Source organism: Myotis brandtii, unplaced genomic scaffold, assembly GCF_000412655.1.
Source record: "Myotis brandtii unplaced genomic scaffold, ASM41265v1 scaffold215, whole genome shotgun sequence".
Lineage (NCBI taxonomy): Eukaryota > Metazoa > Chordata > Mammalia > Chiroptera > Vespertilionidae > Myotis > Myotis brandtii.
Window position 1 is genome coordinate 4,078,346 of NW_005358043.1, and position 19,930 is coordinate 4,098,275.

Here is a 19,930-nt window from a genome sequence, read left to right on the forward strand (position 1 = left end):
AAGTGTTATGGGTTCAATTCCCAGTCAAGGGCATGTACCTGGGTTGCATGTTCACTCTCAGAACCCTAGAGGGGCGCATGTGGGAGGCAACCAGTCAATGTGTCTCTCTCACATCAATATTTCTCTCTCTCCTCCTCCTCTCTTCCCCATCCCTCTCTCCCTTCTACTCACTCTAAAAAGCAATGGAAAAAATATCCTCAGGTGACAATTAACAACAAAAAAAGATGTCTAGCCCTAGCCAGTTTGGCTCAGTGGATAAAGTGTCGGCCTGTAGACTGAAGGGTCCCGGGTTTGATTCCAGTCAAGGGCACATGCCGGGGTTGCGGGCTCGATCTCCAGTTAGGGGGTGTGCAGGAGACAGCCAATCAATGATTCTCTCTCATCATTGATGTTTCTATCTCTCCTTCTCCCTTCCTCACTGAAATCAATAACATAAAATAAAAAGGATGTCTAACATATAGCAGGAACTTACAAATATTATTTTCCAGCCTTGCTTTTCTTCATTAGGTAATTAATATTGTTTATTTTATATTATTTACTATTGTGATTTTCCATTAAAAAATACATTCATGCCTGGCCAGTGTGGCCAGTGGTTAAGCATCGATCTATGAACCAAGAGGTCACGGTTGGATTCTCCGTCAGGGCACATGCCTGGGTTGCGGGCTCGATCCCTAGTGTGGGACGTGCAGGAGGCAGCTGATCAATGATTTTCTCTCATTATTGATGTTTCTATCTCTCTCTTCCTCTCCCTCTCTGAAATCTATTAAAAATAATATAAAAAACACATTCATACTGTAGGAAAAGTTAGCTTGTAATTCACTTTTTAACACAAGAGGAAAAAACAATACAAAAAATTACTAAATTAATATAGAAACATTTAAATTTCCCATGTCGGCAAAACACGGGAGAAGTAACTAAATTTGTGGTAAGGACTGTATGTATTCACAATCCAGAAACAATGGGGCAAACAAAAAGCACTAGAGAGTTGAGTTCATGAAAACCAATAATCTACATTTTAAACCAATTCTTGTTACTAAAAGTTTCTAAAGACTAAAAGCACAGTAAACAGCAAGCTCTCCAAGTTATGGGAAATAGCCAACACTGTGACTTTTAACACCTTTATTTGCCAAGTCTCACATCTCATTCTTTCCCTTTTTTCTTTTCCTAATATCCAGTCTCCACTCTCTTTCCCAATATCCTTCCTCTACCAGGTTCTGCCCTGAGCTGGAATTTAGGGAAAACAGTCACACTCTAATAAAGTAAACCTATGCAAAGGGGAGCACTGATAGAAAGAAACAGCCATAAAATGTATGCTACTATATGTATAGTATACTGTTCCCCCATCCATTTTCAATTTATGTTAACTTGTACACTGACAGGGTAAATTGCTATCACTTACATAAAATAAAAATTTAAATTCATAATAAATGTGATAATTTACTTTCTTTTTGGTAGAATAGTTGGATTATCCTAAAATTTATATATTAATTTTACTATAAGTCAGTTTTAGGAAGCACTTCAGAACAAAGTAATAAAAATATTCCTAAAATATCTAGATTAGTTCTACAATTAAACAAATTATAGATACTCACAAAGCACCAAGTATTGTCATTTGAGTGGACTGTCCCCATAAGTAAAATGTATTTTCATTTTGAAAACTGCTGAATTGTAAGATAGCCTTCAAACCTTATGTGCATATTCAAACTGATATACTTAGGGGATATATAATTGGCTTAGGTCAGCCATGGGCAAACTACGGCCCCGGATCCGGCCCGTTTGAAATGAATAAAACTAAAAAAAAAAAAAAAGACCGTACCCTTTTATGTAATGATGTTTACTTTGAATTTATATTAGTTCACACAAACACTCCATCCATGCTTTTGTTCCGGCCCTCCGGTCCAGTTTAAGAACCCATTGTGGCCCTCGAGTCAAAAAGTTTGCCCACCCCTGGCTTAGGTCCTTTGTATTTACAATGCAAAACTGCTAAAACAACTAAATTTAAGAAGAAATTACCAGGGGAATAATGTATTTTTTTAAAATGGGAGAGATTGGAGATAATAATCTCTAATCAATAAAATTCTTCTGATTAATCAACAAATTTTTTATTTCACTAGATATAATAATACAAAGATACTTACTGTTCCTTTCTGACTTGCATTATCGCCATGGATGGTGAGAAATGGGTTGGTGGTAGCTGGGTGAAGTGGTGGTGCCTGAGTACCTGCAAGTAGGTTGTTTATTGGTATTTGTGTTGGTCCAGAGATCTGTAGCTGCTGTAGTTCAGGTTGGTGGTGTTGCTGGTGGTGATGCTGTTGCATTAACTGATACAGAAGGGCCTGATGTTGCTCCTTAGGTAAAAACATGTGAGAGAAGATGAGTTCCCTGTCACAGAATTCAGCAGTCAGTAAAGTCTGCCTTTTCTATTTTCTTCTTTATTTTTATTTATTTTTTGTTGTTAATCCTCACCCGAGGATATTTTTCCATTGATTTTTAGAGAGAGTGAAAGAGAGTGGGAGAGACAGAAATATGAACGTGAGACATATCGACTGGTTGCTTCCACACGTGCTCAACCGGGACCGGGGTTCAAGTCTGCAACCAAGGTGCATGCCCTTGACTGGAATTGAACTCGTGACTCTTCAGTCCATGGGCTGATGCTCAATCCACTGAACCAAACCAGCCAGGGTGATTTTCTTCTTTAATATTCAAATATAAGTTACATTCATAATACCAAGAAAGAAAACTAGTATCTCATCTGGAAAAATATACTGCACTAGAAAATAACTGTCTAATATAAAATGTCAATAACATCAGTGAATGGCTTCTTTTCAATAAGGGCAAACAAATACAGGAGACCACTATTCTAAAATTAGGTTCTCCATGAAAATCAAGAACAGCAACTTACAGAACTCACAAGTTATCTGTATTTGACTTTAGAATGCACTATGTGGGTCAAATCCTTCCTCTAATTCTGGGAACTTAAAATAAATTTAGAGTTCTCATTCATGCCAACAGAAAGGGTGCTTTTTTGATATAAATGAGACCATTCTTCATAGCAAGCATATATTTCATTTCTTGAGTGATTACTATGTGCCAGGCAATGTTTTGAGACATGTATTTTGTGCTGGAGACATATGGGGGAGGGGGGAACACCCCTGTCCTTATGTAGTCCACTCTGGGGGGAAGAGGGAGAGACCAACAAAAATGTTAGAATATGATTATTGCTAAAGGTCAGGGGAACCCTGGTTGGTGTTACTCAGTGATTAGAGCATCAGCCTACAGAAACTTGCCTTTAAAGGTCTCAGGTTCTATTCCCAGTCAAGGGCACAGAGCTGGGTTGCAGGTTCTGGTCTGAGGCAACCACTTGATATCTCTCTCTCTCTCTTTCTCTCTCTCTCTCTCTCTCTCTCTCTCTCTCTCTCTCTCTCTCTCCCTCCCTCCCAGTCTACTAAGCAGCTATAAAAATGAAAATAAAGAAAATTTGATGGCTCAAACAGATATTCACTCTAAATACTATTACATAAAAAAAAAAAAAAAAAAAATTAGCCTAGTCAATTTGGCTCAGTGGCTAGAGCATCGGCCCACAGACTAAAGGGTCACGGGTTTGATTCCAGGCAAGGGTATGTACCTCAGTTGCAGGCTCAACCCCCAGCCCTGTTCGAAGCAAATGCAGGACGCAACCAATCAATGTATCTCTCTCACCTCAATGTTTCTCTCTCTCTGTCTCTCCCCTCTCTAAAAATCAACGGAAAAAATATCTTCAGGTGAGGATTAACAAAACAAAAAATAAAAATAAAGGTCAGGAGAAAGAGAAGTGTGTGAGAGAGAGTATGGCAGGGGTGGGGGTCATGTGAAATGGATTCATCAGGGAATTCTCTGAGTGGATCTGGGGAGGGGGTGCCTAGACAGATGGAACAGCCAGTGCTCAGAGAACATCCTGTATGATCAAAGAAGATAGCAAGACCAGGGGTGCTGGAGTGGAGGGAGCAAGGAGGAAAGAGAATACAGCAGTAAGGCTTTTACTCAGTGAAATGGGGAGCCAGTGGAAGGTTTTGAGCAGAGGAGTGATACAACCTGATTTAGGATTTCTTGATGGAATCAATGTGAAACATGAGAGGAAGAGGAGTGAAGGGTGACTGTAAGGTTTTTAGCTCAAGCACCCAGAAGAATGGACTTGCCATCAGCTGAGGAAGGGAAACTATGTGGAGCAGGTGTGTGGTGGAAGATTATCATTTCAGTTTTGGACATTTTGTGCTTGAAATGTCTAGCAAGATAGCCAAGTGGATATCAAGTAAGTAGTTGGGTAAAGAAGTTTGAAATTCCAGAGAGAGGCCAGGGCTGGAGAAGCAAGTACCTACATACGAAAGGTATTTAAAGCTACGTGACTGGAGATCATTGAATTCTGAAACACAATAAGGGGCTGAGGAGGAGAGAAGGACCTAGGAAAGGAGGCCCAGTTAGGTAGGAAAACAAGATAATGTGGTGCCCTGGAAAGTAAGGTCAGAAAGAGTTTCAAGGAGGGAGGAGTGATCAATTCTGTCAAATGCTGTCGCCAGTCAGGTCAAGTGAGATGAAGAACTAGAACTGACCACGGGACTCAGCAATATGAAGGTCATCAGGAGGGGACAGCAAGCAGAGAAATAGGGTAGCAGCTGGTGGGGGCCGTAGGGTCAAGCAGTGTGCCTTATAATAAAATTCTTGCTTACATAAATGAGCAAACTTTACCGGTTTCTGAGCAACAATTTGTGCTAAAAATTCCTTAACCATGTTCTGGAAATAGGACATCGATATGTGCTATTATTAGAGTAAAAATCTTGATTAATAGGAAGAACTCCAAATAAACTAAATTTTAGTACTTCATATTAAGATGAGGCATGAGATAATAAAACAAGATCACATTTTAGTGTAAGCATTTAACAATTTATATACAGCCCTGGCTGGTATTGCTTAGTAGAGTGTTGGCCCGCACACCAAAGGGTCTCTGGTTCAATTCCTGGTCAAGGGCACGTACCTTGGGTTATAGGTTCAATCCCTGGTCCTGTTCGGCGGGGATTGTATTGGAGGCAACCAATCGATGTGTCTCCCTCACATCAATGTTTCTTTCTCTCTCCCCACCTCCCCCCTTCCATTCTATCTAAAAGCAATGGAAAAGTATCCTCAGGTGAGGATTAACAAAAATAAAAAATAAATAAATAAACTATGTACAATCTATCTTTGTATCACTATAATTACAGTGAGAGTGAAAATGCCTTAGAATTAAAACAAATATTTTCAGTATATTTTTGACTAAATCAAAGTAGTAGGTAGATATATTTTAGAAAGAAATGATAAAGGCTGAAATTCTGAGTTAACTGAATAGTACCTTCTCCAGGTAGTCTAACTTAATGAAGTGTGCTAAGGAAATGAAGCTGGAGAAAAGTCACACAACCATATCAACTTGGTCTCACTTTAAATTTATGACTACAGAGGGTCAGTCAGTGCTGCCCTTGTATGTGAGCCACACACTTCCTTCCACATGTGTCTGGGTTAATTCTTTCTCCCTCTTCACCAAGGTATCTATTCACATCATCTTTGTTTTTTAATATAATATATTTTTATTTATTTCAGAGAGGAAGGGAGAGGGAGAGAAAAAGTGATGAGAGAGAATCATTGATTGGCTGCCTCCTGAACAATCCCCCTGGGGATCGAGCCCACAGCAAGGTATGTATCCTGACTGGGAATTGAACCGTGATCTCCTGGTTCATACATCGACATCCAACCATTGAGCAACACAAGCCAGGCTGTTCCATATTCTTAAACACCAATACTCCATTCTCCCTCAGCTGATAACTTTACTTATAATTTAATTAAAAATGTAAAACAATAAAAGTGGATTTCCTCAACCTCCTATCAAAAAATCCACTGACAACTGCTCTGCCTGCCCTCTTCTTAGAGTACAATGCTACCCTCAGCTTCTCTCCTTTCTTAGGAACTTTGCTGCTCTGGCCCTATTCTTCCTCTCCTGCACCAGAAATTAACCCATTGATATACATATATGCTGTGATATTCAAAAAGAATAGAAACTACCTCCGTAGACCATGTCTTTCTTCTGTTAGGTGCCTATTTCCCTGCTTTTTACACTAAAACATCTTTAGTTGTCTCTATGCTACCTTCACTTCCTCTCCTCCCATTTTCTTTTGAACCACTCAGTGAGGTTTTTACTTCTCACCAAAACCGCATTTGTGAAAAACTTCTAGACAGTCAAATCCAACGGTCAATTTTTGCTTGTCCTTCCAGAGGCATTTTACACAGCAGAGTCCTCTCTCTTGACACATTTCTCGGCGGAAGCTTTCTCAGTTCCCTCCTAACTCAATGGCCACTTTCTTCCTAGCTCCTTTACTAGGTTATTCTCCTTGTCCAGGATGTCCAGGACTCAGTCTTCAGGTCTTATCAAATCTTGTGAATCTAAACATCACATATGCAACGATGACCCCAAATTTATATATTCAACTGCATTCTTTCCTTGGACTACAGACTCATACAACTGCCTAGTGCACAGCTCATCTAAACAGACATCTTAAACTCAGTATGTTCACATCAGACTCCTGTTTTCTCACCAAAACCTGTTCCTTCTGGTTATCCAAATCTCAGTAAAAGTCAACATCCAACTGTTTAGGACTCTTCTTTTTCTTGAATGTCCAACAAACAAGTCTTGTTGGTTCTAACTTCAAAATATACAATTCCAGCCCTGGCTGTTTCTCAATGGTTAGAGGATTGGCCTGCACACTGCAGGGTCATGGGTTTGATTTCTGGTCAAGGGCATGTACCTGGGTTGCAGGTTTGATCCTGCCCCATTTTGGAAACATGAGGCAGCCAATCAATGTGTCTCTCTCACATCAATGCCCCCGCCCACCCTTCTTCCCATTCTCTCTAAAAAGGAATGGAGAAAATATTCTTGGGTGAGGATTAACAACAACAAAATTTCAGACAGTTTTCTGCCATATTTATCGCGCTATTTTAAGAAGCCAACATCTACCTAGACTGCTCCTGTTTCATTGTTGCCACCATCTCCCCTCCTAATACACACAGACTATTTTCCATAATGCAGCAGCTAAACTCATCTCATCTTTTAAAAATGTAATTATCATGTCACTATTCTGTTCAAAGCCCTCTAATTAATTATTTTAAATAATCCTGAAAGAAAAAGTGAGAATATATAAAACAAAACTCTTAAAAAAAACTTTTTAAAAATTTGGATAATTATTAAAGCTAGGTGATTAGTTTATTATACTCTCTATTGGTACATTTTAAATTTTCCATAAAGAAAGTTAAAAAAAAAATCACCAATGGCTTTCCATCGCACTTAAGATAAATCTAAATTTCTTGCCACAAACAGCCAAACAAGACAGTCTTATCTCTGGACCAAAACCACCTATCTGACCTTCTTTCCTCTGCATGAGCCTCTCTCATCCTATAGCAGTGATGGCAAACCTATGACACGCGTGTCAGAGGTGACATGCGAACTCATTTTTTTGGTTGATTTTTCTTTGTTAAATGGCATTTAAATATATAAAATAAATATCAAAAATATACATCTTTGTTTTACTATGGTTGCAAATATCAAAAAATTTCTATATGTGACACAGCACCAGAGTTAAGTTAGGGTTTTTCAAAATGCTGACACGCCGAGCTCAAAAGGTTCGCCATCACTGTCCTATAGTCATGCCAGCCTGTTTTCTAGTCTCGAAAACATAAACACTTGTACAGCTGAGGTCTTTTACAACTGCTACTCCCTCTATCTGGAGTGTGCTTTCTCGTCTATTCCCATGTCAGAAAGTCATGCTTCTTTCAACTTCAACTTGTATTCAGATCTGTGCTCAAAAGTCACCTACACAAAAAAGCTGGACCATCCTATAAAAATGGCCCTCATGCCACTGTTCTCTATCCCTATCCTGCTTTATTTTTCTTCTCAATATTTATCACTACCAAAAAGTATATATTTATTGTCCATCTCCCCTATCAGAACGAAGCTCCATGAAAATACAAAATCTTGCTCACCACTCTATCCCAGAATCTACCACAGTACCATAGCACATGTTCTAATATTTGTAAGTGAATTAATATAATGTCACTACAGGTACTGCAGATAATACCAAATGACAAAGACAAACTATTTTTATATTATGCATCCCATGTTATTTCACAAAATGTATAATCAATAAGGCACACTGAATATCTATTACAACTTAGATCACTTTCTCCTAATAAAAATCAAATATTATCAAAAGGAAGCACTTACTGGCGTGAGCTGTTGAGAATTTAACAACTGCTGAAATTGCTGTTGATGAAGAAATATTTGTCTTTGCTGGTCAGAAAGTAATCCTAGTCCTGAGGCACTGAAAAAAGATTAAAATTCTTACTTTCTACTATATACCTTTAATGTTTTTTTAAATGTAAAATGAAAGACCACTCTTTGATTTGATGTTTAATAAGTTAAGTCAAGTTTTTAATTATAACATTCTTGGAAACAATGATGTACAAATTTATTTCTGTGTGCATGTGTGTGTGCACACACGTGTGAGCACGCATACAGATAAATAAGAATTCACATTGTCGAGAAATGTTTTGTTTTCCTTTTTTATTGTAAACCAAGCAGGCACTAAGTTATTTTATGGAATAGAAATTTACATGTGTTTATAACATGCACATGTAATAATTTATTCTTAATTATTCAAGAATCATTTAACCCCCACTAAGTAACACATATTTAAAACAAGAAATAATCCAAACATACTACTGAGTGATTTGACCTAACCCTTTTAAATGGTCCCAATGATCAGTAAAATTAAGCACCAATGAAGAGAGAGCCATAAAGAAGTTTACTAGTACCCACTGAAAATCCATTTAAAGTGATTTATTCCTCAAAAGTATGTTCAATAACATGATCTTAGTCTCCTTATGCTGAACAAACATTCAAATAAAATTCTAGTACAATGAAACAGAGAGTCTCACTCCCTAGATATTCAATATAAATATTTAAACCTTCATCCTATAGCAAAGATTTTTTATTATAAAACTAAGGAAATTACATAGCTCAATTTTAAGAAACCAATATTCATATGTGATCTTCATTACAATATTTCTTTTCTTCAGAATTTATGATACATGAAGGCAACATACACAGGGATAAAAATTAGTATTTAAAATATACATCACAGATCAAGACTAAAATTTTCAGCACAGAATATAATGTTTTGTTACTAAAGTGGTTTAATTTTGCTTTATTCAGAGTTAGTTAAGTTTCAAAAATAAATGGCTCTCAATGTAATATACTTAGTTTAAAAGTTTGGTGGGCTTTAATTTCTTAGAGTACATCTACAAGGAGCACATAAAAATCCCAATCTAAAACATGGACAACATGGTATTAGGTTGCACTGAAAAACCTAAAATATATTTAAGTAAGTTTCTCACCTGTTAGTCAGTGTAGCTGGCATTGGATGAGTTGCATTAGGTGGTACAGTTGTATGGGTGAGGGGGGTAGGGTTCTGGGATATTGTGACAGGAGTCTGAATAACCCCATTTAAAGCTCCTACAATGCCATTAATTGCCAGTTGGTTACCTGGCAAAGCTCCAATTATCCCACCCACTCCAGGCACTGCAGGAATGGTGGATGTTACAGTCTGCATTCCACTAGCCAGCGCCCCCACCGTCACACCATTGACCTGCTGAACTCCACTAACGCTTGAGCCCTGCTGAGCGGGACTCTGCCCAGCAGGAGGTGGAGTAGAAAGAGCTGATGAGCTGCTGGTGCTTTGTCCACTGGAGGTTAAGTCCTAATGGAAGAAAAAACAGAAATTTAAATTGTAAGGAACACAGAAAAACTGTTTAAGATAATTTAAAACCATTTAATGTGACATACTATTGTTTGTAAGTAAAATAAACAAATTAAACTAACCACACCAGAATTACCTGATTTAGTACAGGAAGAGAATTCTCAGGTAAAAAACTGTTTCCTAGATGAGGGCTCTTACTGCTGTTCAAGGAATCAGTAGTAGGAGCTAGAAAAATAAAAGAAAAAAATAAACCTATTTACCCTGTTAAATTACATCAGGTATAAGATTAAAGGCTTATCTAAAAGCTTATCCTGTGGCCCACATTAAAAACACTTAAAAAAATTAAGTCTTGCTCTTCCTAAGACTAGTTTAAATAATAATAATAAAAATATTTATCTCTATTGAATATCATGGCTTTCAATCAATAAAAAAATCATTACACATTTAAATAAAATTTATCATTAAATTATGTGATAAAGTTGGAACAAATTCAAGTTCATCACTTAACAGGATTCTTTATGCTCTTTGAAATAACCTATCATTCCTTTTCTATATCTTCATGTAAGTTATTATTCACTTATTTAAAAGGTATTGAAAGTCTAGCCTACTTTTCATAGATACACGATAAATATTTTCATACCATTCTGTGCTGAAAATGCATGAATTTGATGAGATGGACTAGGATTTGTTGTTATTGCTGGAAAAGGCACTGAGAGCTGTGCATTCAATAACTGAAGGCGTTCCTTTTTGGCAGTTAAGTTTTTAATTTGTTCCTCTAATCTTCGATTTTCAACTTGAAGTTGGTGTAATGATTTCAGCATTCCTAAAACTAGCAAACATTTGGATAGCTTTTAACAAAGACAAGTTCACACACAAGGCTAAGTACATAAGTGTCGATAACTTTAGAAATAAGTTGAAATAGAAAAATAGAAATTCTGTAAAGCATTTCTAAATGATTGTTTTATTCCTAAATTTATATGTAGATATAAATATACCATAATGTATTTGTACATATATAAGCATAACCAAAAAAGCACCCACCTGGTGCAGGTAATTTCCATTCTCAAAAAAAAAAAAAGACAAAAACATTTTATTTTCATCAAAATAAAAACCTAACTAAAAGTCAAAGTGCCATTTTAGGCTATTTTACATTAATAGTATAAAGTGAGAAAGAATCATAACAATATTCTTCAACACAATAACCACCACATGCTTTTGTTTGCCGCTTGGTTAAGTTTGCTACCAGACAGGTGAGGAACCCCCAAGCCCAGCTGCTCAGAATACTAATGCATACATCTCCCAGCAGGGGGCAGTGTGTGCGCACCACAACCCCCACTCCCAGAGAAGGCTCATCATCTGTAAACAGGCTCAGTTTCTGTCCTTCCTCATCACCTCAAAAAAAACTGACTTCTAGACTAACAACACAGAGTGCTACTGTTTTTTTTAATGTCTTTATTGATTAAGTTATTACATATGTGTCCTTATCCCCACATTACCTCCCATCCCCCCCACTCATCCCTCACGCCCCTGTTGTCTGTGTCCATTGGTTAGGCCTATATTCCTGCATATAAGTCCTCAGAGTGCTATTGTTATGCCACAGTGACAAACACTTTAAAAGTTCTATGTCTTAAAAAGTTGTATTTGCTTAACATGTCGCCAGGGCCTTAAAAAGATATAATTCTAGTGGTATAAATACATATGGTCATTTCCCAAGGATTTAACTTTTAGTCCACCTCTTCAAGATCCCACAAAGAAACTCTTAGTGCACCCAAATGAGATGCAATAAGACTAAGCAAAACCTGTTCTCCAGCTGTCATTTAAAGGATTATCCCAGCATGAATTTTCTTACAATAAGCTTTTTTTTTCTGTCAGGGCACCATTCATAAAAATACAATTTATGGCACTTGTCTACTAACAATAAGGAAAATAAGTATGTGTGTGTGTGTGTATATATATCTCTCTCTCTACACTAATAAAAGAGAAACATGGTAATTAGCGTACGACCGCTACCCTTCCCATTGGCTAATCAGCATATCCTTATGGAAATTAACTGTCAGCCAAGATGGCGGCTGGCAGCCAGGCACTGAAGCGAGCACGAGGCTTGCTTGCTGCAGACTCCAACGTTCCCCGCCTCATTTGCCGGCCTCTCATCTGCAAGTCTAAGCAACTATATACTATGTTGCAAATAAGAAGGTAAACAAAACCCCAGAAAACAGCCGGACTGAAACCCAGCCGGACTGAAACATTGTATCCATGTTTTCAGCAGCGAGGCCTCAGAGCTAAAGCTGGCCCAGAATAAAAAGAAAAAAGAAAAAAAGGAGCGGTTGGGAGCTTCAGTCACCCGCTTCTGGAAAACAGCCCTCAGCCCCTCATCCAGACTGGCCAGGCACCCCAGTGGGGACCCCCACCCTGATCCAGGATACCCTTCAGGGCAAACCAGCCAGCCCCTACCCATGCACCAGGCCTCTATCCTATATAGTAAAAGGGTAATATGCCTCCCAGTACCGGGATCAGCGGAGCAGCGAGGCTCCCGGCACCAGGATCAGCGTGACAGGGGGCAGCGCCCCAACCCCCTGATCCGCCCTGCTCTGTGCGTGACGGGGCGGCGCCCCAACTCCCCAATCGGCCCTGCTCTGAGCCTGACCAGGGACTGCACTTAGGGATTGGGCCTGCCCTCTGCCACCCGGGAGCAGGCCTAAGCCAGCAGGTCGTTATCTCCCGAGGGGTCCCAGACTGCGAGAGGGCACAGGCGGGGCTGGGGGACTCCCCCTCCCCCACCCCCCAAGTGCACAAATTTTTGTGCACCGGGCCTCTAGTCTACACTAATAAAAGAGAAACATGGTAATTAGCGTACGACCGCTACCCTTCCCATTGGCTAATCAGCATATCCTTATGGAAATTAACTGTCAGCCAAGATGGCGGCTGGCAGCCAGGCACTGAAGCGAGCACGAGGCTTGCTTGCTGCAGACTCCAACGTTCCCCGCCTCATTTGCCGGCCTCTCATCTGCAAGTCTAAGCAACTATATACTATGTTGCAAATAAGAAGGTAAACAAAACCCCAGAAAACAGCCGGACTGAAACCCAGCCGGACTGAAACATTGTATCCATGTTTTCAGCAGCGAGGCCTCAGAGCTAAAGCTGGCCCAGAATAAAAAGAAAAAAGAAAAAAAGGAGCGGTTGGGAGCTTCAGTCACCCGCTTCTGGAAAACAGCCCTCAGCCCCTCATCCAGACTGGCCAGGCACCCCAGTGGGGACCCCCACCCTGATCCAGGATACCCTTCAGGGCAAACCAGCCAGCCCCTACCCATGCACCAGGCCTCTATCCTATATAGTAAAAGGGTAATATGCCTCCCAGTACCGGGATCAGCGGAGCAGCGAGGCTCCCGGCACCAGGATCAGCGTGACAGGGGGCAGCGCCCCAACCCCCTGATCCGCCCTGCTCTGTGCGTGACGGGGCGGCGCCCCAACTCCCCAATCGGCCCTGCTCTGAGCCTGACCAGGGACTGCACTTAGGGATTGGGCCTGCCCTCTGCCACCCGGGAGCAGGCCTAAGCCAGCAGGTCGTTATCTCCCGAGGGGTCCCAGACTGCGAGAGGGCACAGGCGGGGCTGGGGGACTCCCCCTCCCCCACCCCCCAAGTGCACAAATTTTTGTGCACCGGGCCTCTAGTCTACACTAATAAAAGAGAAACATGGTAATTAGCGTACGACCGCTACCCTTCCCATTGGCTAATCAGCATATCCTTATGGAAATTAACTGTCAGCCAAGATGGCGGCTGGCAGCCAGGCACTGAAGCGAGCACGAGGCTTGCTTGCTGCAGACTCCAACGTTCCCCGCCTCATTTGCCGGCCTCTCATCTGCAAGTCTAAGCAACTATATACTATGTTGCAAATAAGAAGGTAAACAAAACCCCAGAAAACAGCCGGACTGAAACCCAGCCGGACTGAAACATTGTATCCATGTTTTCAGCAGCGAGGCCTCAGAGCTAAAGCTGGCCCAGAATAAAAAGAAAAAAGAAAAAAAGGAGCGGTTGGGAGCTTCAGTCACCCGCTTCTGGAAAACAGCCCTCAGCCCCTCATCCAGACTGGCCAGGCACCCCAGTGGGGACCCCCACCCTGATCCAGGATACCCTTCAGGGCAAACCAGCCAGCCCCTACCCATGCACCAGGCCTCTATCCTATATAGTAAAAGGGTAATATGCCTCCCAGTACCGGGATCAGCGGAGCAGCGAGGCTCCCGGCACCAGGATCAGCGTGACAGGGGGCAGCGCCCCAACCCCCTGATCCGCCCTGCTCTGTGCGTGACGGGGCGGCGCCCCAACTCCCCAATCGGCCCTGCTCTGAGCCTGACCAGGGACTGCACTTAGGGATTGGGCCTGCCCTCTGCCACCCGGGAGCAGGCCTAAGCCAGCAGGTCGTTATCTCCCGAGGGGTCCCAGACTGCGAGAGGGCACAGGCGGGGCTGGGGGACTCCCCCTCCCCCACCCCCCAAGTGCACAAATTTTTGTGCACCGGGCCTCTAGTCTACACTAATAAAAGAGAAACATGGTAATTAGCGTACGACCGCTACCCTTCCCATTGGCTAATCAGCATATCCTTATGGAAATTAACTGTCAGCCAAGATGGCGGCTGGCAGCCAGGCACTGAAGCGAGCACGAGGCTTGCTTGCTGCAGACTCCAACGTTCCCCGCCTCATTTGCCGGCCTCTCATCTGCAAGTCTAAGCAACTATATACTATGTTGCAAATAAGAAGGTAAACAAAACCCCAGAAAACAGCCGGACTGAAACCCAGCCGGACTGAAACATTGTATCCATGTTTTCAGCAGCGAGGCCTCAGAGCTAAAGCTGGCCCAGAATAAAAAGAAAAAAGAAAAAAAGGAGCGGTTGGGAGCTTCAGTCACCCGCTTCTGGAAAACAGCCCTCAGCCCCTCATCCAGACTGGCCAGGCACCCCAGTGGGGACCCCCACCCTGATCCAGGATACCCTTCAGGGCAAACCAGCCAGCCCCTACCCATGCACCAGGCCTCTATCCTATATAGTAAAAGGGTAATATGCCTCCCAGTACCGGGATCAGCGGAGCAGCGAGGCTCCCGGCACCAGGATCAGCGTGACAGGGGGCAGCGCCCCAACCCCCTGATCCGCCCTGCTCTGTGCGTGACGGGGCGGCGCCCCAACTCCCCAATCGGCCCTGCTCTGAGCCTGACCAGGGACTGCACTTAGGGATTGGGCCTGCCCTCTGCCACCCGGGAGCAGGCCTAAGCCAGCAGGTCGTTATCTCCCGAGGGGTCCCAGACTGCGAGAGGGCACAGGCGGGGCTGGGGGACTCCCCCTCCCCCACCCCCCAAGTGCACAAATTTTTGTGCACCGGGCCTCTAGGATATATATAAAAGCCTAAGCAACCATTACAATGGAATGACTGGAATGACTGGTCGTTATGACGCACACTGACCACCAGGGGGCAGACGCTCAATGCAGGAGCTGCGCCCAGCCTGCAGACCCCAATCGCCCATGGGGCCTGCCAGCCAACCTCCTGTTCTTTCCCTCCAGCCGGCAGGCCCCTGGGCTGGGATGGGGAACCGGGGGTGGGTGGCGGCGGATAAGGCCCCTTTCCCAGGGGGAGCCAAGGGCCTGCTCCCTCCTCAGGGCCAGCGGCCAACCTCCTGGGTCCCTCCCCGCAGCTGGCAGGTCCCGATCACCTGATCGGGGTCAGGCCCCAGGCTGGGCTGAGAACAGGGGGTGGGTAGTGGTGGATGCGGGCAGCAAGGGAAGGAGGAGGCAGGGAGGCGGGGAACCTGATCGGCCCTGATTGCCGGCCAGGGCTAGGGACCCCACCCACGTACAAATTTCATGCATTTGGGCCTCTAGTGTTTTAATAAAATAAAGCAGCAAAAGTTTATATCCCAAAATATAAAAACCACCTATTCCTCCTCCTGCCCCCAACTATATCCTTAACACTAGGCCACTTTTCTAGCTAACCACCACCTTTACTGTAACTTTGCTGTTTGGCATTTTTTACCTATGGTCTCCCTGCCAATACTCAAAATTGTAAAGATACTAAATATGTATATATAACATATATTATATAATTTAAAAAAGTAAATAATATGTAATATATAAAAATTATATATATTATTTACATATATAATTTAGTAATTATTCTTTCCCATACAAATTATAAAATCAAGATAGTTGGCATACTTGACTATATGCACTGTTTACAATAAATTCTCCCAAGATGAGCAACTTTTATTCAAAATTAAGCTAAGAGAAAAAAAATAATTCATGTATTTTAGTAAAAGTTAAAAATTTATCAGAACAAAATACAATGAGAAACAATGTATCCATATTATAATAATTATAAACAGTAACAATAACCAGTGAATAGATTAGAGTTTTCTATGAGTCAGGCAATTACTCCCATTCTACAAATGGGAGACTAAAGCACACTGACATTTAAGAAAGTTACCCATGATCATACTGCTAAAGTATGTAAAGACAGGATAGAAGATCATGCAGTAAAACTAGAATTTGTTCCACTAAGCCGCTATATTACATTTTTCTTACCTTTTAATATAAAACATATATCATCATTTCATTGCTATTCTTGATGAAGCGTGACTTCTGCACCTATCCACCTCTCTGTTGTTTCATCCACCCATCCATCTATTCATCTTTCTTTAAAGACAAGAAAAGAATACTTACTGTCACTAGGAGTACCCTGTTCTAATAAAAATTGCTGTCCTTCACTCCACTGCCTCTCCAAAAGCTGTTCTATGCTGGCTGCTACTGGAGGCAGATTTTCCAAACTGCTGTTGCCTGGTGGGTCATAGCGAATCTGTAAGCTGCTTACAGGGGATCTGTGGAAAACATTAATCCTCAGGTTAAACAGCAGAACCCTTCAAAGGAGAGCATTCACATTTCTCAACTTACGCTGACCTTTTTCCTGTACAAGTTTTCTAACACCAAGCAGCCTATGCTAGAACAATCAAACCATAATCTACCCGAAGATTTAGTAATTATCATTCTTCCTCCTCAAATGCAAAACCAAAGGACTAGCTGGCCATACTTGATAATTAAAAACCACTAGAAAATATAAATACACTGACAATAATATCTGAAACAGACTATACAAGAACTTATAGGTTTATAAGATAAAAGGGAAAAAGAGGATTAGAAAGATTTTAACCTAATTAGCCAGAAAAGAGTTCCACCATTCTGCTTTAATATGCAAAATATCAGAATTATAATAATGTAGAATGTATTTTAATTTACAACCAAAAAAACCTCAATCAAATATTAGTAAACAGATATTTTTAATAATTTTGAAGGAGCCTTTTGTTCTAAATCTAAAATACTTATTTGTAAGTATTTTCAGTATTAAGGAACATTATCAACACCAAAGTAATTTTTATTTTACAAATTTTTCTAAAATGTCTTATCTGCACTTCAGATGACTTAATTAACACTTCCAAAACAAGTATCTCTATATAAAAAAGGCTAATATGCAAGTGTTCCCTTGGGAGTTTGACCAGGAGTTCAATTGTTCGCTATGATGTGCAATGACCACCAGGGGGCGGCGCAGAAAAAGGAAGGCCCTGGCAGGCAGCTGGAAGGCCCCAATCACTGGCCAGGCCTAGGGACCCTACCCGTGCACAAATTTTGTGCACCGGGCCTCTAGTTACTTATATTGAGATGACTATGCAATGTACTCAATCACCCGCTTTTTTTGTTTTAAATTAGTAAATGTGGCTATTTCTAGTTCCCAGCTCCCATATTAATGTAACACATTAATAAAGGGTTTTAGAGTGCCCAAAGTGTTTCCACATAATCATCTCATATGATTTTCTCAACAACCTAGTAAGAAGTCAAAGCCTGGCTCTATTTCTATCTGAGGAAACAAATGGCGCTTGAGTGTCCTATCCAAAGACACAAAGCTGATAAATGACAGAGTTTGGGCTACAAGGCAAGTCTTCTAACAACAAACAGTTGTTTTGCCACTGCCTTAAAATGTTTCTCTAGAAAAATATCTTTAAATAAGAAGTTAAACAAATGAGGCTTTTTATTCCATATGAAAACACCATGTGCTACATATACATACATTTGGCTATCACACTCCAAATAGATCATTATTCCAGGAAAATTTATACTATTACATTTCAGGCTGATCTTTAAGGTATAATATAAAGTTGAAGATATATGATAAAAATAATTTTGTACCATTTATTGTGTTAAATCCCATTTAGCTAATGAAAAATAATGACACGAAACAAAATAGCACTGAAGGATCTTAAATAATTTCTGGGTAGCTTGTACGGGATTTTAAGTTTTAAAAGGAGAACACAGAAATGCTTCCTCTACTACACATAAGAGCAAAAGCCATTAGCTTTTGTCTTTGAAAGGAAGAATAAAACAATATAGAAGTAAACACAGTATAAAATTAGAGATTAGTCAGATGTTGTTACCACTGTGTACTTCATATATACCTAGTTTCGAAAGAGAGAATAGTTTATTTTCTGCAGTTAGGAAAAACAATACTACTTTTAGTTCACTCCAGAATTATATAGGATTATGGGAGCTTTGGGACACCATGAAATGTGACAACGTCTGCATCACAGGAGTGCCAGAAGAAGAAAAATCTGAGCAAGGAATAGAGAACCTGTTTGAACAAATAATGACATAAAACTTCCCTAACCTGGTTAAGGAAAAAGTCACACAATTTCAAGTAACACAGACAGCCCCAATAAAAACGAACACAAAAAGACCCACACCAAGACTTATCATAATTATGTCCTGGCCAGTCTTACTCAGTGGATAGAGCGTTGACCTGTGGACTGCAGGGTCCCAGGTTCGATTCCGGTCAAGGGTGCATGCCCGGGTTGTGGGCTTGATCCCCAATGGGAGTTGTGCAGGAGGCAGCCAGTCACCGATTCTCTCTCATCATTGATGTTTCTATCTCTCTCTCTCCTTCTCTCTTCCTCTCTGGTATCAATAAAAATATGTTACAAAAAAGACATATCATAATTAAAATGGAAAATGTTAAAGACATAGAAAGAATCTTCTTTTTATAATTATTATTTTTTTAAATATATTTTACTGATTTTTTGCAGAGAGGGAGAGGGATAGAGAGTCAGAAACATTAATGAGAGAGAAACATCGATCAGCTGCCTCCTGCACACCTCCTACTGGGGATGTGCCTGCAACCCAGGTACATGCCCTTGACTGGAATCGAACCTGGGACCTTTCAGTCCGCAGGCCGACACTCTATCCACTGAGCCAAACCAGTTAGGGCTAGAAAGAATCTTAAAGGCTGCAAGAGAAAGAAAGTGACCTACAAGGGAACTCCCATTAGAATGTCAGCAGATTTCTCAACAGAAACACATCAGGCCAGAAGGTTGTGGCATGAAGTATACAAAGTAATGAAGAACAAGGAACTAAATCCAAGACTACTATATTGAGCAAGGCTATCATTCAAAATTGAAGGTGAATAAAGAGCTTCGCAGACAAAAAAAAAGGCTAAAGGAGTTTATTACCGCCAAACTAGTACTGCAAGAAATGCTAAAGGCACTGTTGTAAAAAAAGAAATAGGGAAAGAGAGAGGAACACAGACATAAAGAATAAGAATGGCAACAAACAAGTACCTATCAATAATAACCTTAATGTAAATGGCTTAAATGTTCCAAACAAAAGACATAGGGTAGCTGTATGGATATGAAAACATGACCCAAATATATGCTGTCTACAAGAGACTCGCTTAGGATGAAAGTGGAGAAATGGGAAAAAATTTTCCATACAAATAGAAAAGAAAAAAAAGTTGGTGAATCAATACTCATATCTGATAAAACAGATTTCAAAATGAAGGCCATAACAAGAGATAATGAAGGCCACTACATAATACAAAAGGGGTTGAATCAACAAGAGTATATAGCCCTGGTTAACATATATGCATCCAATATAGGAACACCCAAATATATAAAACTAGAGGCCTGGTGTAAAAAATTCGTGCATGGGTAGGGTCTCCAGGCCTGACCAGCGATCAGGGCTGATCTGTGGGGCAACCAGCGAGGTGATCAGGGTCCCCACTGGCACCTACCTTGGCCTGGCGCCCCCCCCCCCACTGCTGCC

At 41.0% G+C, this 19,930-nt stretch overlaps 1 protein-coding gene across 10 annotated transcripts in view; it reads right to left on the reverse strand.

The window, feature by feature from the left end:
* The window catches only part of MLLT10 (myeloid/lymphoid or mixed-lineage leukemia; translocated to, 10), a 224,038-nt gene that overhangs the window by 2,333 nt on the left and 201,775 nt on the right, over window positions 1-19,930 (reverse strand). For 8 of the 10 annotated variants that reach the window (XM_014539373.1, XM_014539368.1, XM_014539372.1 and 5 more), the window contains 7 exons: window positions 16,511-16,665; window positions 10,851-10,871; window positions 10,450-10,638; window positions 9,946-10,034; window positions 9,448-9,809; window positions 8,276-8,372; window positions 2,139-2,348 (listed from right to left, as the gene is read on the reverse strand). In XM_014539373.1, coding sequence (XP_014394859.1) covers window positions 2,139-2,348; window positions 8,276-8,372; window positions 9,448-9,809; window positions 9,946-10,034; window positions 10,450-10,638; window positions 10,851-10,871; window positions 16,511-16,665 — 1,123 coding nt within the window. The remainder of the gene's footprint in view (window positions 1-2,138; window positions 2,349-8,275; window positions 8,373-9,447; window positions 9,810-9,945; window positions 10,035-10,449; window positions 10,639-10,850; window positions 10,872-16,510; window positions 16,666-19,930) is intronic. The other 2 variants (XM_014539374.1, XM_014539369.1) reach the window with 1 other exon arrangement.